Source organism: Bombina bombina, chromosome 5 (genome assembly GCF_027579735.1).
Source record: "Bombina bombina isolate aBomBom1 chromosome 5, aBomBom1.pri, whole genome shotgun sequence".
Taxonomy (NCBI): Eukaryota; Metazoa; Chordata; class Amphibia; order Anura; family Bombinatoridae; genus Bombina; species Bombina bombina.
The window spans coordinates 200,314,957-200,334,184 of record NC_069503.1 but is presented as its reverse complement, the minus strand read 5'-3'; the positions used below and the strand labels follow the sequence as shown (position 1 = coordinate 200,334,184).

Here is a 19,228-nt window from a genome sequence, read left to right as displayed (position 1 = left end):
TCAAGCATTTCTGAATTGTGTTTCAGATCTAGAGTTGGCTGGAGTAATTATGTCAGTTCCAGTTCCGGAACAGGGGATGGGGTTTTTCAAATCTCTTCATTGTACCAAAGAAGGAGAATTCCTTCAGACCAGTTCTGGATCTAAAATTATTGAATCGTTATGTAAGGATACCAACGTTCAAGATGGTAACTGTAAGGACTATATTGCCTTTTGTTCAGCAAGGGAATTATATGTCCACAATAGATTTACAGGATGCATATCTGCATATTCCGATTCATCCAGATCATTATCAGTTCCTGAGATTCTCTTTTCTAGACAAGCATTACCAATTTGTGGCTCTACCGTTTGGCCTTGCTACAGCTCCAAGAATTTTCACAAAGATTCTCGGTGCCCTTCTGTCTGTAATCAGAGAACAGGGTATTGTGGTATTTCCTTATTTGGACGATATCTTGGTACTTGCTCCGTCTTTACATTTAGCAGAGTCTCATACGAATCGACTTGTGTTGTTTCTTCAAGATCATGGTTGGAGGATCAATTTACCAAAAAGTTCTTTGATTCCTCAAACAAGGGTAACCTTTCTGGGTTTCCAGATAGATTCAGTGTCCATGACTCTGTCTTTAACAGACAAGAGACGTCTAAAATTGATTACAGCTTGTCGAAACCTTCAGTCACAATCATTCCCTTCGGTAGCCTTATGCATGGAAATTCTAGGTCTTATGACTGCTGCATCGGACGCGATCCCCTTTGCTCGTTTTCACATGCGACCTCTTCAGCTCTGTATGCTGAACCAATGGTGCAGGGATTACACGAAGATATCTCAATTAATATCTTTAAAACCGATTGTTCGACACTCTCTAACGTGGTGGACAAATCACCATCGTTTAATTCAGGGGGCTTCTTTTGTTCTTCCGACCTGGACTGTAATTTCAACAGATGCAAGTCTCACAGGTTGGGGAGCTGTGTGGGGATCTCTGACGGCACAAGGAGTTTGGGAATCTCAGGAGGTGAGATTACCGATCAATATTTTGGAACTCCGTGCAATTTTCAGAGCTCTTCAGTTTTGGCCTCTTCTGAAGAGAGAATCGTTCATTTGTTTTCAGACAGACAATGTCACAACTGTGGCATACATCAATCATCAAGGAGGGACTCACAGTCCTCTGGCTATGAAAGAAGTATCTCGAATTTTGGTTTGGGCGGAATCCAGCTCCTGTCTAATCTCTGCGGTTCATATCCCAGGTGTAGACAATTGGGAAGCGGATTATCTCAGTCGCCAAACGTTGCATCCGGGCGAATGGTCTCTTCACCCAGAGGTATTTCTTCAGATTGTTCAATTGTGGGGGCTCCCAGAGATAGATCTGATGGCCTCTCATCTAAACAAGAAACTTCCCAGGTATCTGTCCAGATCCCGGGATCCTCAGGCGGAGGCAGTGGATGCATTATCACTTCCTTGGAAGTATCATCCTGCCTATATCTTTCCGCCTCTAGTTCTTCTTCCAAGAGTAATCTCCAAGATTCTGAGGGAATGCTCGTTTGTTCTGCTAATAGCTCCGGCATGGCCTCACAGGTTTTGGTATGCGGATCTTGTCCGGATGGCATCTTGCCAGCCATGGACTCTTCCGTTAAGACCAGACCTTCTGTCACAAGGTCCTTTTTTCCATCCGGATCTGAAATCCTTAAATTTAAAGGTATGGAGATTGAACGCTTGATTCTTGGTCATAGAGGTTTCTCTGACTCCGTGATTAATACTATGTTACAGGCTCGTAAATCTGTATCTCGAGAGATATATTATAGAGTCTGGAAGACTTATATTTCATGGTGTCTTTCTCATCATTTTTCTTGGCATTCTTTTAGAATACCGAGAATTTTACAATTTCTTCAGGATGGTTTGGATAAGGGTTTGTCCGCAAGTTCTTTGAAAGGACAAATCTCTGCTCTTTCTGTTCTTTTTCACAGAAAGATTGCTATTCTTCCTGATATTCATTGTTTTGTACAAGCTTTGGTTCGTATAAAACCTGTCATTAAGTCAATTTCTCCTCCTTGGAGTTTGAATTTGGTTCTGGGAGCTCTTCAAGCTCCTCCGTTTGAACCTATGCATTCATTGGACATTAAATTACTTTCTTGGAAAGTTTTGTTCCTTTTGGCCATCTCTTCTGCTAGAAGAGTTTCTGAATTATCTGCTCTTTCGTGTGAGTCTCCTTTTCTGATTTTTCATCAGGATAAGGCGGTGTTGCGAACTTCTTTTGAATTTTTACCTAAAGTTGTGAATTCCAACAACATTAGTAGAGAAATTGTGGTTCCTTCATTATGTCCTAATCCTAAGAATTCTAAGGAGAAATCATTGCATTCTTTGGATGTTGTTAGAGCTTTGAAATATTATGTTGAAGCTACGAAATCTTTCCGTAAGACTTCTAGTCTATTTGTTATCTTTTCCGGTTCTAGGAAAGGCCAGAAAGCTTCTGCCATTTCTTTGGCATCTTGGTTGAAATCTTTAATTCATCTTGCCTATGTTGAGTCGGGTAAAACTCCGCCTCAAAGAATTACAGCTCATTCTACTAGGTCAGTATCTACTTCCTGGGCGTTTAGGAATGAAGCTTCGGTTGACCAGATCTGCAAAGCAGCAACTTGGTCTTCTTTGCATACTTTTACTAAATTCTACCATTTTGATGTATTTTCTTCTTCTGAAGCAGTTTTTGGTAGAAAAGTTCTTCAGGCAGCGGTTTCAGTTTGAATCTTCTGCTTATGTTTTTTGTTAAACTTTATTTTGGGTGTGGATTATTTTCAGCAGGAATTGGCTGTCTTTATTTTATCCCTCCCTCTCTAGTGACTCTTGTGTGGAAAGATCCACATCTTGGGTAGTCATTATCCCATACGTCACTAGCTCATGGACTCTTGTTAATTACATGAAAGAAAACATAATTTATGTAAGAACTTACCTGATAAATTCATTTCTTTCATATTAACAAGAGTCCATGAGGCCCACCCTTTTTTGTGGTGGTTATGATTTTTTTGTATAAAGCACAATTATTCCAATTCCTTATTTTATATGCTTCGCACTTTTTCTTATCACCCCACTTCTTGGCTATTCGTTAAACTGATTTGTGGGTGTGGTGAGGGGTGTATTTATAGGCATTTTAAGGTTTGGGAAACTTTGCCCCTCCTGGTAGGAATGTATATCCCATACGTCACTAGCTCATGGACTCTTGTTAATATGAAAGAAATGAATTTATCAGGTAAGTTCTTACATAAATTATGTTTTTTGTACAGCAAGGCTACCTTCTACAACCAATTTCATGCATTGTTCCTGTCACTACGGCAGCGTGGTTCTGGTTCGAGTAACTTGAAAAGTCGCTCAGTAGAGAAACTCCATATGAGGAGGTTATGGACAGAGTTCACGCACTTAAATTGGCTAACTCTTTTATTTTAGATGCCGCTTTGCAATTAGCAAAATTAGCGGCGAAAAATTCAGGGTTTGCTATTGTGGCGCGCAGAGCGCTTTGGCTAAAGTCTTGGTCAGCGGATGTGTCATCCAAGACAAAATTACTTAACATTCCTTTCAAAGGTAAAACTTTATTTGGACCTGATTTGAAAGAGATTATTTCAGACATCACTGGGGGAAAGGGCCACGCCCTTCCACAGGATAGGTCTTTTAAGGCTAAAAATAAGCCTAATTTTCGTCCCTTTCGCAGAAATGGACCAGCCTCTAATTCTGCATCCTCTAAGCAAGAGGGTAATGCCTCACAACCCAAACCAGCTTGGAAACCAATGCAAGGCTGGAACAAGGGTAAGCAGGCCAAGAAGCCTGCCACTGCTAACAAGACAGCATGAAGGAGTAGCCCCCGATCCGGGACCGGATCTGGTGGGGGGCAGACTCTCTCTCTTTGCTCAGGCTTGGGCAAGAGATGTTCAGGATCCTTGGGCGCTAGAAATAGTTTCTCAAGGTTATCTCCTGGAATTCAAGGAACTACCCCCAAGGGGAAGGTTCCACAAGTCTCACTTATTCTCAAACCAAATAAAGAGACAGGCATTTTTACATTGTGTAGAAGACCTGTTAAAGAGGGGAGTGATACACCCCGTTCCAATAAAGGAACAAGGAATGGGATTTTATTCCAATCTGTTCGTAGTTCCCAAAAAAGAGGGAACGTTCAGACCAATTTTGGATTTGAAGATCCTAAACAAATTTCTCAGGGTACCATCGTTCAAAATGGAAACTATTCGAACGATCCTACCCACCATCCAGGAAAGTCAATTTATGACTACCGTGGATCTAAAGGATGCGTACCTACATATCCCTATCCACAAGAAACATCATCAGTTCCTAAGGTTCGCTTTTCTGGACAAACATTACCAGTTTGTGGCTCTTCCATTCGGATTAGCCACTGCTCCAAGGATTTTCACAAAGGTGCTAGGGTCCCTTCTAGCGGTTCTAAGACCAAGGGGCATTGCAGTAGTACCTTACTTGGACGACATTCTAATACAAGCTTCGTCCCTGTCAAAGGCAAAGGCTCATACGGACATCGTTCTAGCCTTTCTCACATCTCACGGATGGAAGGTGAACAAAGAAAAGAGTTCTCTGTCCCCGTCAACAAGAGTTCCCTTCTTGGGAACAATAATAGATTCCTTAGAAATGAGGATTTTTCTGACAGAGGTCAGAAAATCAAAACTTCTAAGCTCTTGTCAAGTGCTTCATTCTGTTCCTCGTCCTTCCATAGCGCAGTGCATGGAAGTAATAGGATTGATGGTTGCAACAATGGACATAGTTCCTTTTGCACGAATTCATCTAAGACCATTACAACTGTGCATGCTCAAACAGTGGAATGGGGATTATACAGACTTGTCTCCAATGATTCAAGTAGATCAAAAGACCAGAGATTCACTCCGTTGGTGGCTGACCCTGGACCATCTGTCCCAGGGAATGAGCTTCCGCAGGCCAGAGTGGGTCATTGTCACGACCGACGCCAGTCTAGTGGGCTGGGGTGCGGTCTGGGAATCCCTGAAAGCTCAGGGTCTATGGTCTCGGGAAGAGTCTCTTCTCCCGATAAACATTCTGGAACTGAGATCGATATTCAATGCTCTCAGAGCTTGGCCTCAACTAGCAAAGGCCAAATTCATAAGGTTCCAATCAGACAACATGACGACTGTTGCTTATATCAATCATCAAGGGGGAACAAAGAGTTCCCTGGCGATGAAAGAAGTGACCAAAATTATTCAATGGGCGGAGGATCACTCCTGCCACTTGTCTGCGTTCCACATCCCAGGAGTGGAATATTGGGAAGCGGATTTTCTGAGTCGTCAGACATTTCATCCGGGGGAGTGGGAACTCCATCCGGAAATCTTTGCCCAAATAACTCAATTATGGGGCATTCCAGACATGGATCTGATGGCGTCTCGTCAGAACTTCAAGGTTCCTTGCTACGGGTCCAGATCCAGGGATCCCAAGGCGACTCTAGTAGATGCACTAGTAGCACCTTGGACTTTCAACCTAGCTTACGTATTCCCACCGTTTCCTCTCATTCCCAGGCTGGTAGCCAGGATCAATCAGGAGAGGGCCTCGGTGATCTTGATAGCTCCTGCGTGGCCACGCAGGACTTGGTATGCAGACCTGGTGAATATGTCATCGGCTCCACCATGGAAGCTACCTTTGAGACAGGACCTTCTTGTTCAAGGTCCATTCGAACACCCAAATCTGGTCTCCCTCCAACTGACGGCTTGGAGATTGAACGCTTGATTCTATCAAAGCGTGGGTTTTCAGATTCTGTGATAGATACTCTGGTTCAGGCCAGAAAACCTGTAACTAGAAAAATTTACCATAAAATATGGAAAAAATATATCTGTTGGGGTGAATCCAAAGGATTCCCATGGAATAAGATAAAAATTCCTAAGATTCTCTCCTTTCTTCAAGAAGGTTTGGAGAAAGGATTATCTGCAAGTTCTCTAAAGGGACAGATCTCTGCTTTATCTGTCTTACTACACAAAAGACTGGCAGCTGTGCCAGATGTTCAAGCATTTGTTCAGGCTCTGGTTAGGATCAAGCCTGTTTACAGACCTTTGACTCCTCCCTGGAGTCTAAATCTAGTTCTTTCAGTTCTTCAAGGGGTTCCGTTTGAACCTTTACATTCCATAGATATTAAGTTACTATCTTGGAAAGTTTTGTTTTTGGTTGCAATTTCTTCTGCTAGAAGAGTTTCAGAGTTATCTGCTCTGCAGTGATCTCCTCCTTATCTAGTGTTCCATGCAGATAAGGTGGTTTTGCGTACTAAGCCTGGTTTTCTTCCTAAAGTTGTTTCTAACAAAAATATTAACCAGGAGATAGTTGTACCTTCTTTGTGTCCGAATCCAGTTTCAAAGAAGGAACGTTTGTTACACAATTTGGACATTGTCCGTGCTCTAAAGTTCTATTTAGAGGCTACTAAAGATTTCAGACAAACATCTTCCTTGTTTGTTGTTTATTCTGGTAAAAGGAGAGGTCAAAAAGCGACTTCTACCTCTCTTTCCTTTTGGCTTAAAAGCATTATCCGTTTGGCTTATGAGACTGCCGGACGGCAGCCTCCTGAAAGAATCACAGCTCACTCCACTAGGGCTGTGGCTTCCACATGGGCCTTCAAGAACGAGGGTTCTGTTGACCAGATATGTAAGGCAGCGACTTGGTCTTCACTGCACACTTTTGCCAAATTTTACAAATTTGATACTTTTGCTTCTTCGGAGGCTATTTTTGGGAGAAAGGTTTTGCAAGCTGTGGTGCCTTCCATTTAGGTGACCTGATTTGCTCCCTCCCTTCATCCGTGTCCTAAAGCTTTGGTATTGGTTCCCACAAGTAAGGATGACGCCGTGGACCGGACACACCAATGTTGGAGAAAACAGAATTTATGCTTACCTGATAAATTACTTTCTCCAACGGTGTGTCCGGTCCACGGCCCGCCCTGGTTTTTTAATCAGGTCTGATGAATTATTTTCTCTAACTACAGTAACCACGGTATCATATGGTTTCTCCTATATATATTTCCTCCTGTCAGTCGGTCGAATGACTGGGGTGGGCGGAGCCTAGGAGGGATCATATGACCAGCTTTGCTGGGACTCTTTGCCATTTCCTGTTGGGGAAGAGAATATCCCACAAGTAAGGATGACGCCGTGGACCGGACACACCGTTGGAGAAAGTAATTTATCAGGTAAGCATAAATTCTGTTATTAAACTGTTTTATTTTCAAAAATGAAACATTGTATGCAGAAAGTTTAAGGATACACCGATACTGAGCATTTGCATGAGTACTCGTGCAAAAAGCTCTGATAGCTAAACAGATACTGTAATTCAGAGTAGGCACCTGCCCAAAACAGCAGGTGTCTACTCTGCACTGTTACAGTGCTGTGAAGGAGGGACGCAACGGGAGGGATCTTCTGCACTTAGAGCGTTTCCAGCACACTGCTCCCTCACGCACCTTGTAATGGGGGGTGCTGTGACTGCGCTGGTTCAGACACTCTCAAAATGAACAGCCGTAAGCTCCCTGGTGCTCATTAGCTCCAGCACGGCTGCCCGGAGCACTGAGAGAGCAGTGGGACAGATCTGGGGTTCTCATGTCTCCTAGGAAACAGTTCACACACCCTGCCAGAAGGCAAAGGGGGTGGAGTACACCTGTCACTCCATTCCCTACAAGAGCGCTCTTCGATGATCACATGAGCAGATGCAGCGTATCAGTGTTCAGCATTGATATGGACGGTGCTGCATAGGAGCACATGTTTTGGCTAAGGTGTGTGGTATTAACATAAGGTTATTTAGCATTGATGTGATTTTATCATTTTGCTTTCACTGCTCTACAGAGTAATGAAGTAGTAAAACAACAAATAATTTTAGCTTTGTAAATTTAATTAGCTGATGGACTTTTACTCCATTTATTAGTTTCCCCATAGCTTATATTGTCAGCTCAGACAGTGTGACCAAAAGTTCTAATAAATAACTGAATCGGATTAGTACTTGACAAGTAACTATAAAAGGCTCAGCACAGTGCACAATTAAGAATCTATCCCCGTCTGCAACACTGTTGAACGTAGCATTATTGTTAGGTTCCAAATAGGTCTGTTCCCATGAAAATCTAAAAGGGACAAAAAAACTGCAAAAGAATATCTGGGTATTAGAGAGAGGCATGTTGCATTCCTGCAGTCTTTCTTTTAGGATATTTTTGTGTCCTGATGTCTGTGTGTAAAGACATATATGAAGAATATCTATATGTATGTGTAGCTGTGGGGGGTGAGGTACCCCCAATGTCTGTGATTGCAAGTAGCTGAGTGGTATGAACACAAAGAGGGATGGCACAAAGAGACAGCGTGCTAACCCTCAAAAAGTATGCACATGTAGCCCTGACTAGTGGGCAGTACAAATCCTAACAGGTTTATAAAATATAACTTTTATTAACATAAATTAAAAAGAGTGACATACAAACATTAAAAACGTCACAGACACTGGTTCCAAATGACTATCATTAGATGAAATAGGGGGGTAGTAGTAACAATAGGTTTGGCCTATAGGTAATATTAGTAAGTAATGCCCCTCATAATTGAATCTGGTGTAGCTCAACAAAGAAATAGTGGATCACCCTGTTTGGGTTTATACATCCACAGCTTCAGTATAGTACATAGTGTGCTGTTGGTGTTCACTATTGAGTCCTTGAAAAACTCTGTGTGTTAAGGTAACACTTTGGGCACTCTTGAGGAATGAACCCAATCAAGTGAGATTGAGATTCTCAATTCCTATTCCAATTAAAAAATCAAGTCTTAAGTAAGGTGATATGTTCACTCCATTACTTTACAGTGATCCTAGACTGATAAAAATAATTAAGAACCAATCGGTACTAAGGAACCCAGGTAGAAAATGTAATAATTAGATTTGTAACATTATTGACACACTGTAAGTCAAAGTACCATCAGTTTACAAATAATGAATATCTCTAGGTTCCACACTAACACACTAATAGTGTATCGATGTATATTGTACATTAAGAGATTTCTATATTATAGGGATGTTATCGAAAGTGTTTGATCAGAGTCAGTAAACTGTATTAAAATACCCTTCTTCTATTGCTAGTAGACTCCGTGTATTATCCCGGTATTATTAAAAAAACAGTTGCTATCAGTTATATTCACTTTCAAATAACTAAAGTTCAAGATATAATATAGTTTAAAGTAATGGAGATACCGTCCCTTTAAGTGTACACTAAATAATGAAATCTCATAACTCAAATTAATTCACTCAGGGAGTGTATAGTATAATCAGTTATGTGACACCAATGAACGGTTAGTTATATCCATCTAGTTATGCGACTAGTGTTTCAACCTCAGTTGATATTGAGAGAATTTATAGCTCTTGCTCATCTGTATGTGTGGTAATGTACCCCTATCCACTCTTTATATTAACAAATATCTTTCTTAATTATTTTTGATCAGTCTAGGATCACTATAAAGGAATGGAGTGAACATATCACCTTACTTAAGACTTGATTTTTTAATTGGAATAGGAATTGAGAATCTCAATCTCACCTGATTGAGTTCATTCCTCAAGAGTGCCCAAAGTGTTACCTTAACACACTGAGTTTTTCAAGGACTCAATAGTGAACACCAACAGCACACTATGTACTATACTGAAGCGGGTGATCCACTATTTCTTTGCTGAGCTACACCAGATTCAATTATGAGGGGTATTACTTACTAATATTACCTATAGGCTAGAACTATTGTTACTACTATCCCCCCCCCCCTATTTCATTTAATGATAGTCATTTGGAACCAGTGTCTGTGACATTTTTAATTTCTTTCATGTAATTAACAAGAGTCCATGAGCTAGTGACGTATGGGATATACATTCCTACCAGGAGGGGCAAAGTTTCCCAAACCTTAAAATGCCTATAAATACACCCCTCACCACACCCACAAATCAGTTTTTACAAACTTTGCCTCCAAGGGAGGTGGTGAAGTAAGTTTGTGCTAGATTCTACGTTGATATGCGCTCCGCAGCAAGTTGGAGCCCGGTTTTCCTCTCAGCGTGCAGTGAATGTCAGAGGGATGTGAAGAGAGTATTGCCTATTGAATGCAGTGATCTCCTTCTACGGGGTCTATTTCATAAGGTTCTCTGTTATCGGTCGTAGAGATTCATCTCTTACCTCCCTTTTCAGATCGACGATATACTCTTATATTTACCATTACCTCTACTGATTCTCGTTTCAGTACTGGTTTGGCTTTCTACAAACATGTAGATGAGTGTCCTGGGGTAAGTAAGTCTTATTTTCTGTGACACTCTAAGCTATGGTTGGGCACTTTATTTATAAAGTTCTAAATATATGTATTCAAACATTTATTTGCCTTGACTCAGAATGTTCAACTTTCCTTATTTTCAGACAGTCAGTTTCATATTTGGGATTATGCATTGATTTATCATATTTTTCTTACCTCAAAAATTTGACTTTTTTCCCTGTGGGCTGTTAGGCTCGCGGGGGCTGAAAATGCTTCATTTTATTGCGTCATTCTTGGCGCGGACTTTTTTGGCGCAAAAATTCTTTTCCGTTTCCGGCGTCATACGTGTCGCCGGAAGTTACGTCATTTTTTGACGTTATTTTGCGCCAAAAATGTCGGCGTTCCGGATGTGGCGTCATTTTTGGCGCCAAAAGCATTTAGGCGCCAAATAATGTGGGCGTCTTATTTGGCGCTAAAAAATATGGGCGTCGCTTTTGTCTCCACATTATTTCAGTCTCATTTTTCATTTGCTTCTGGTTGCTAGAAGCTTGATATTTGGCATTCTTTCCCATTCCTGAAACTGTCTTATAAGGAATTTGATCTATTTTGCTTTATATGTTGTTTTTTCTCTTACATATTGCAAGATGTCTCACGTTGCATCTGAGCCAGAAGATACTACAGGAAAATCACTGCCTGCTGGATCTACCAAAGCTAAGTGTATCTGCTGTAAATTTTTGGTAGCTATTCCTCCAGCTGTTGTTTGTAATAATTGTCATGACAAACTTGTTAAAGCAGATAATATTTCCTTTAGTAATGTACCATTGCCTGTTGCAGTTTCCTCAACATCTAAGGTGCAGAATGTTCCTGATAACATAAGAGATTTTGTTTCTGAATCCATAAAGAAGGCTTTGTCTGTTATTTCTCCTTCTAGTAAACGTAAAAAGTCTTTTAAATCTTCTCTCTCTACAGATGAATTTTTAAATGAACACCATCATTCTGATTCTTTGGACTCTTCTGGTTCAGAGGATTCTATCTCAGAGATTGATGCTGATAAATCTTCATATTTATTTAAGATGGAATTTATTCGCTCTTTACTTAAAGAAGTACTAATTGCTTTAGAAATAGAGGATTCTAGTCCTCTTGATACTAATTCTATACGTTTGGATAAGGTTTTTAAAGCTCCTGTGGTTATTCCAGAAGTTTTTCCTGTTCCTAATGCTATTTCTGCAGTGATTTCCAAAGAATGGGATAAATTGGGTAATTCATTTACTCCTTCTAAACGTTTTAAGCAATTATATCCTGTTCCGCCTGACAGGTTAGAATTTTGGGACAAAATCCCTAAAGTTGATGGGGCTATTTCTACTCTTGCTAAACGTACTACCATTCCTACGTCAGATGGTACCTCGTTTAAGGATCCTTTAGATAGAAAAATTGAATCTTTTCTAAGAAAAGCTTATCTGTGTTCAGGTAATCTTCTTAGACCTGCTATATCATTGGCTGATGTTGCTGCAGCTTCAACTTTTTGGTTGGAAACCCTAGCGCAACAAGTAGCAGATCGTGATTCTCATGATATTATTATTCTTCTCCAGCATGCTAATAATTTTATCTGTGATGCCATTTTTGATATTATTAGAGTTGATGTTAGGTTTATGTCTCTGGCTATCTTAGCCAGAAGAGCTTTATGGCTTAAGACTTGGAATGCTGATATGGCTTCTAAATCAACTCTACTTTCCATTTCTTTCCAGGGAAACAAATTATTAGGTTCTCAGTTGGATTCTATTATTTCAACTGTTACTGGTGGGAAAGGAACTTTTTTACCACAGGATAAAAAATCTAAAGGTAAAAACAGGGCTAACAATCGTTTTCGTTCCTTTCGTTTCAACAAAGAACAAAAGCCTGATCCTTCGTCCTCAGGAGCAGTTTCAGTTTGGAAACCATCTCCAGTCTGGAATAAATCCAAGCCTGCTAGAAAGGCAAAGCCTGCTTCTAAGTTCACATGAAGGTACGGCCCTCATTCCAGTTCAGCTGGTAGGGGGCAGGTTACGTTTTTTCAAAGAAATTTGGATCAATTCTGTTCACAATCTTTGGATTCAGAACATTGTTTCAGAAGGGTACAGAATTGGTTTCAAGATGAGACCTCCTGCAAAGAGATTTTTTCTTTCCCGTGTCCCAGTAAATCCAGTGAAAGCTCAAGCATTTCTGAATTGTGTTTCAGATCTAGAGTTGGCTGGAGTAATTATGCCAGTTCCAGTTCCGGAACAGGGGATGGGGTTTTATTCAAATCTCTTCATTGTACCAAAGAAGGAGAATTCCTTCAGACCAGTTCTGGATCTAAAATTATTGAATCGTTATGTAAGGATACCAACGTTCAAGATGGTAACTGTAAGGACTATATTGCCTTTTGTTCAGCAAGGGAATTATATGTCCACAATAGATTTACAGGATGCATATCTGCATATTCCGATTCATCCAGATCATTTTCAGTTCCTGAGATTCTCTTTTCTAGACAAGCATTACCAATTTGTGGCTCTACCGTTTGGCCTTGCTACAGCTCCAAGAATTTTCACAAAGATTCTCGGTGCCCTTCTGTCTGTAATCAGAGAACAGGGTATTGTGGTATTTCCTTATTTGGACGATATCTTGGTACTTGCTCAGTCTTTACATTTAGCAGAGTCTCATACGAATCGACTTGTGTTGTTTCTTCAAGATCATGGTTGGAGGATCAATTTACCAAAAAGTTCTTTGATTCCTCAAACAAGGGTAACCTTTCTGGGTTTCCAGATAGATTCAGTGTCCATGACTCTGTCTTTAACAGACAAGAGACGTCTAAAATTGATTACAGCTTGTCGAAACCTTCAGTCTCAATCATTCCCTTCGGTAGCCTTATGCATGGAAATTCTAGGTCTTATGACTGCTGCATCGGACGCGATCCCCTTTGCTCGTTTTCACATGCGACCTCTTCAGCTCTGTATGCTGAACCAATGGTGCAGGGATTACACGAAGATATATCAATTAATATCTTTAAAACTGATTGTTCGACACTCTCTAACATGGTGGACAGATCACCATCGTTTAATTCAGGGGGCTTCTTTTGTTCTTCCGACCTGGACTGTAATTTCAACAGATGCAAGTCTCACAGGTTGGGGAGCTGTGTGGGGATCTCTGACGGCACAGGGAGTTTGGGAATCTCAGGAGGTGAGATTACGATCAATATTTTGGAACTCCGTGCAATTTTCAGAGCTCTTCAGTTTTGGCCTCTTCTGAAGAGAGAATCGTTCATTTGTTTTCAGACAGACAATGTCACAACTGTGGCATACATCAATCATCAAGGAGGGACTCACAGTCCTCTGGCTATGAAAGAAGTATCTCGAATTTTGGTTTGGGCGGAATCCAGCTCCTGTCTAATCTCTGCGGTTCATATCCCAGGTGTAGACAATTGGGAAGCGGATTATCTCAGTCGCCAAACGTTGCATCCGGGCGAATGGTCTCTTCACCCAGAGGTATTTCTTCAGATTGTTCAAATGTGGGGGCTTCCAGAGATAGATCTGATGGCCTCTCATCTAAACAAGAAACTTCCCAGGTATCTGTCCAGATCCCGGGATCCTCAGGCGGAGGCAGTGGATGCATTATCACTTCCTTGGAAGTATCATCCTGCCTATATCTTTCCGCCTCTAGTTCTTCTTCCAAGAGTAATCTCCAAGATTCTGAGGGAATGCTCGTTTGTTCTGCTAATAGCTCCGGCATGGCCTCACAGGTTTTGGTATGCGGATCTTGTCCGGATGGCATCTTGCCAACCATGGACTCTTCCGTTAAGACCAGACCTTCTGTCGCAAGGTCCTTTTTTCCATCCGGATCTGAAATCCTTAAATTTAAAGGTATGGAGATTGAACGCTTGATTCTTAGTCAAAGAGGTTTCTCTGACTCTGTGATTGATACTATGTTACAGGCTCGTAATCTGTATCTAGAGAGATATATTATAGAGTCTGGAAGACTTATATTTCTTGGTGTCTTACTCATCATTTTTCTTGGTATTCTTTTAGAATTCCGAGAATATTACAATTTCTTCAGGATGGTTTAGATAAGGGTTTGTCCGCAAGTTCCTTGAAAGGACAAATCTCTGCTCTTTCTGTTCTTTTTCACAGAAAGATTGCTATTCTTCCTGATATTCATTGTTTTGTACAAGCTTTGGTTCGTATAAAACCTGTCATTAAGTCAATTTCTCCTCCATGGAGTTTGAATTTGGTTCTGGGAGCTCTTCAAGCTCCTCCGTTTGAACCTATGCATTCATTGGACATTAAATTGCTTTCTTGGAAAGTTTTGTTCCTTTTGGCCATCTCTTCTGCCAGAAGAGTTTCTGAATTATCTGCTCTTTCTTGTGAGTCTCCTTTTCTGATTTTTCATCAGGATAAGGCGGTGTTGCGAACTTCTTTTGAATTTTTACCTAAGGTTGTGAATTCCAACAACATTACTAGAGAAATCGTGGTTCCTTCATTATGTCCTAATCCTAAGAATTCTAAGGAAAAATCGTTACATTCTTTGGATGTTGTTAGAGCTTTGAAATATTATGTTGAAGCTACTAAATCTTTCCGAAAGACTTCTAGTCTATTTGTCATCTTTTCTGGTTCTAGAAAAGGCCAGAAAGCTTCTGCCATTTCTTTGGCATCCTGGTTGAAATCTTTAATTCATCTTGCCTATGTTAAATCGGGTAAGACTCCGCCTCAGCGGATTACAGCTCATTCTACTAGGTCAGTTTCTACTTCCTGGGCGTTTAGGAATGAAGCTTCAGTTGATCAGATTTGCAAAGCAGCGACTTGGTCCTCTTTGCATACTTTTACTAAATTCTACCATTTTGATGTATTCTCTTCTTCTGAAGCAGTTTTTGGTAGAAAGGTACTTCAGGCAGTGGTTTCGGTTTGAATCTTCTGCTTATGTTTTTCATTAAACTTTATTTTGGGTGTGGATTATTTTAAGCAGGAATTGGCTGTCTTTATTTTATCCCTCCCTCTCTAGTGACTCTTGTGTGGAAAGATCCACATCTTGGGTATTCATTATCCCATACGTCACTAGATCATGGACTCTTGTTAATTACATGAAAGAAAACATAATTTATGTAAGAACTTACCTGATAAATTCATTTCTTTCATATTAACAAGAGTCCATGAGGCCCACCCTTTTTTGTGGTGGTTATGATTTTTTTGTATAAAGCACAATTATTCCAATTCCTTATTTTATATGCTTCGCACTTTTTTTCTTATCACCCCACTTCTTGGCTATTCGTTAAACTGATTTGTGGGTGTGGTGAGGGGTGTATTTATAGGCATTTTAAGGTTTGGGAAACTTTGCCCCTCCTGGTAGGAATGTATATCCCATACGTCACTAGCTCATGGACTCTTGTTAATATGAAAGAAATGAATTTATCAGGTAAGTTCTTACATAAATTATGTTGTTTGTATGTCACTCTTTTTAATATATGTTATATTTTATAAACCTGTTAGGATTTGTACTGCCCACTAGTCAGGGCCTAGAGTGCTACATGTGCATACTTTTTGAGGGCTGGCACGCTGTCTCTTTGTGCCATCCCTCTTTGTGTTCATAGTACTTATCTATGCACCAGCACCATTTCCTCTTCACAATTAGGGGTTACATTACAGAATACTCCTACATATTTATCATTTAAAGGGGAAAAGCCAGAGTAGTGCCATTGCTCTTTTGTTGTAAATAAAAGTAGTTGAGTGGTATCTGTGCTTACTACAATTCCAAGTAAGTAAGTAAGCCAGCCTGCACATAAGGGGAGGGAAGGGGAGAAAGAAACAGCTATAGGTAGGGTGAAGAGAGACAGCTATGGGAGGGAGCGACAGCGAGGGGGAGGCAGGGAGAGAGACAGACAGCTATGGGAGGAAGGGAGAAATAGAGACAACTATGGGGAGGGAGAGAGAGACAGGCAGCTATGGGGAGGGAGGGAGACACATAGCTATGGGGGGGTGAGAGAGAGAGAGACAGATAGCTATGGGGAGGGAGGGGGAGGGAGGGAGAGGGAGGGAGAGCTATGGGGAGGGAGGTAAAGACAGACAGCTATGTGAGGGAGGGAGAGAAAGAGATAGCTATGGGTGGGTGGGGAGAGAGACAGCTATGGGGGGAGGGAGTAAAGTATCGGTAATTGGTATCGGCGAGTACTTGAAAAAAAGTAGCGTAAAATGTGTGGAAAAAAAAGCTTAGAAGTATTTTAATAAAAGTTCCAAAAATCTGCAAAATGACTTGCACTTTAGTGTTGCTAAGTGTAGCCTGCTCCACCTCCCTTATCAGTGTTCTAGTCCAAAGCTTGTGGTATCATATAACAAAGTTTGCATGTGAGGATAATTACTTATGCAAGCAAGGGGGTTTGAGGAGGGACAGCAGCTACTGCTATTGTTTGTTGCCAAGAGGCTTGCTCGTTTCCATGGGCATAATGGGGCTTTGTGAAAGCTTTAGCGTTATACTGTGCACTGCTTTAGTCAGGTGCCATGTGACTCTGCCCCCTACCATGCACGTGTGCATTCTGCAGAAGCTATAGCCTGAATAGCACCTTCCATATATGGAAATGCCCAGGGGGGAGCTTGCTACAAACATAACTATGCCTGAATTAAATGGGTTAATGGGGATTTAAACAGAAACCATTTTGCAGGTAAGCTTTGGCTGCATTATATATTTAGAAACTTATGTTAGTTCATACTGTTTTATGTCCCTTTAACATTATGGAAATTACTATAGTACTATGTAAAAAGCTGTGGCTTTATGAGCTACTAACTCAGATGATGCTTATTTTCTTCCCACAGGGAGTGCTGAGGATACATTTTATCGAGGCACAAGATCTGATGGGGAAAGATACCTATATGAAGGGACTTGTGAAAGGAAAGTCTGACCCCTATGGTGTTATCAGAGTTGGCAATCAAGTTTTCCAAACTAAAGTTATCAAAGAAAACCTAAATCCCAAGTGGAATGAAGTCTATGAGGTAGGGGGCGCAAGCTCAGACTGCATTATATACATTGGATTGCTCTGAACATTGTAACAATAGTGGTTTATTGTAACAATAGTGGTTTATGGTTTAATTATTGAATTATTTTTTCTCCAACATAGGTGTGTCCGGTCCACGGCGTCATCCTTACTTGTGGGATATTCTCTTCCCCAACAGGAAATGGCAAAGAGCCCAGCAAAGCTGGTCACATGATCCCTCCTAGGCTCCGCCTACCCCAGTCATTCTCTTTGCCGTTGCACAGGCAACATCTCCACGGAGATGGTTAAGAGTTGTTTGGTGTTTAAATGTAGTTTTATTCTTCAATCAAGAGTTTGTTATTTTAAAATAGTGCTGGTATGTACTATTTACTCTGAAACAGAAAATAGATGAAGATTTCTGTTTGTAAGAGGAAGATGATTTTAGCAACCGTTACTAAAATCGATGGCTGTTTCCACACAGGACTGTTGAGATGAAGTAACTTCAGTTGGGGGAAACAGTGGGCAGACTTTGCTGCTTGAGGTATGACACATTTCTAACAAGACTTGGTAATGCTGGAAGCTGTCATTTTCCCTATGGGAACCGGTAAGCCATTTTCTTAGTTTAGTATAAGAATAAAGGGCTTCACAAGGGCTTTAAAGACTGGTAGACATTTCTTTCATGTAATTAACAAGAGTCCATGAGCTAGTGACGTATGGGATATACATTCCTACCAGGAGGGGCAAAGTTTCCCAAACCTTAAAATGCCTATAAATACACCCCTCACCACACCCACAAATCAGTTTTTACAAACTTTGCCTCCAAGGGAGGTGGTGAAGTAAGTTTGTGCTAGATTCTACGTTGATATGCGCTCCGCAGCAAGTTGGAGCCCGGTTTTCCTCTCAGCGTGCAGTGAATGTCAGAGGGATGTGAGGAGAGTATTGCCTATTGAATGCAGTGATCTCCTTCTACGGGGTCTATTTCATAAGGTTCTCTGTTATCGGTCGTAGAGATTCATCTCTTACCTCCCTTTTCAGATCGACGATATACTCTTATATTTACCATTTCCTCTACTGATTCTCGTTTCAGTACTGGTTTGGCTTTCTACAAACATGTAGATGAGTGTCCTGGGGTAAGTAAGTCTTATTTTCTGTGACACTCTAAGCTATGGTTGGGCACTTTATTTATAAAGTTCTAAATATATGTATTCAAACATTTATTTGCCTTGACTCAGAATGTTCAACTTTCCTTATTTCCAGACAGTCAGTTTCATATTTGGGATTATGCTTTAAATTATCATATTTTGTCTTACCTCAAAAATTTGACTTTTTTCCCTGTGGGCTGTTAGGCTCGCGGGGGCTGAAAATGCTTCATTTTATTGCGTCATTTTTGGCGCGGATTTTTTTGGCGCAAAAATTCATTTCCGAGGTTTCTCTGACTCCGTGATTAATACTATGTTACAGGCTCGTAAATCTGTATCTCGAGAGATATATTATAGAGTCTGGAAGATTTATATTTCATGGTGTCTTTCTCATCATTTTTCTTGGCATTCTTTTAGAATACCGAGAATTTTACAATTTCTTCAGGATGGTTTGGATAAGGGTTTGTCCGCAAGTTCTTTGAAAGGACAAATCTCTGCTCTTTCTGTTCTTTTTCACAGAAAGATTGCTATTCTTCCTGATATTCATTGTTTTGTACAAGCTTTGGTTCGTATAAAACCTGTCATTAAGTCAATTTCTCCTCCTTGGAGTTTGAATTTGGTTCTGGGAGCTCTTCAAGCTCCTCCGTTTGAACCTATGCATTCATTGGACATTAAATTACTTTCTTGGAAAGTTTTGTTCCTTTTGGCCATCTCTTCTGCTAGAAGAGTTTCTGAATTATCTGCTCTTTCGTGTGAGTCTCCTTTTCTGATTTTTCATCAGGATAAGGCGGTGTTGCGAACTTCTTTTGAATTTTTACCTAAAGTTGTGAATTCCAACAACATTAGTAGAGAAATTGTGGTTCCTTCATTATGTCCTAATCATAAGAATTCTAAGGAGAAATCATTG

The 19,228-nt window shown here is 40.6% G+C and overlaps 1 protein-coding gene across 3 annotated transcripts in view; it reads left to right on the top strand.

Annotated features, from left to right (window-relative positions):
* The window catches only part of ESYT2 (extended synaptotagmin 2), a 581,700-nt gene that overhangs the window by 418,206 nt on the left and 144,266 nt on the right, over window positions 1-19,228 (top strand). For all 3 annotated transcript variants that reach the window (XM_053713830.1, XM_053713829.1, XM_053713828.1), the window contains exon 9: window positions 17,025-17,201. In XM_053713830.1, coding sequence (XP_053569805.1) covers window positions 17,025-17,201 — 177 coding nt within the window. The remainder of the gene's footprint in view (window positions 1-17,024; window positions 17,202-19,228) is intronic.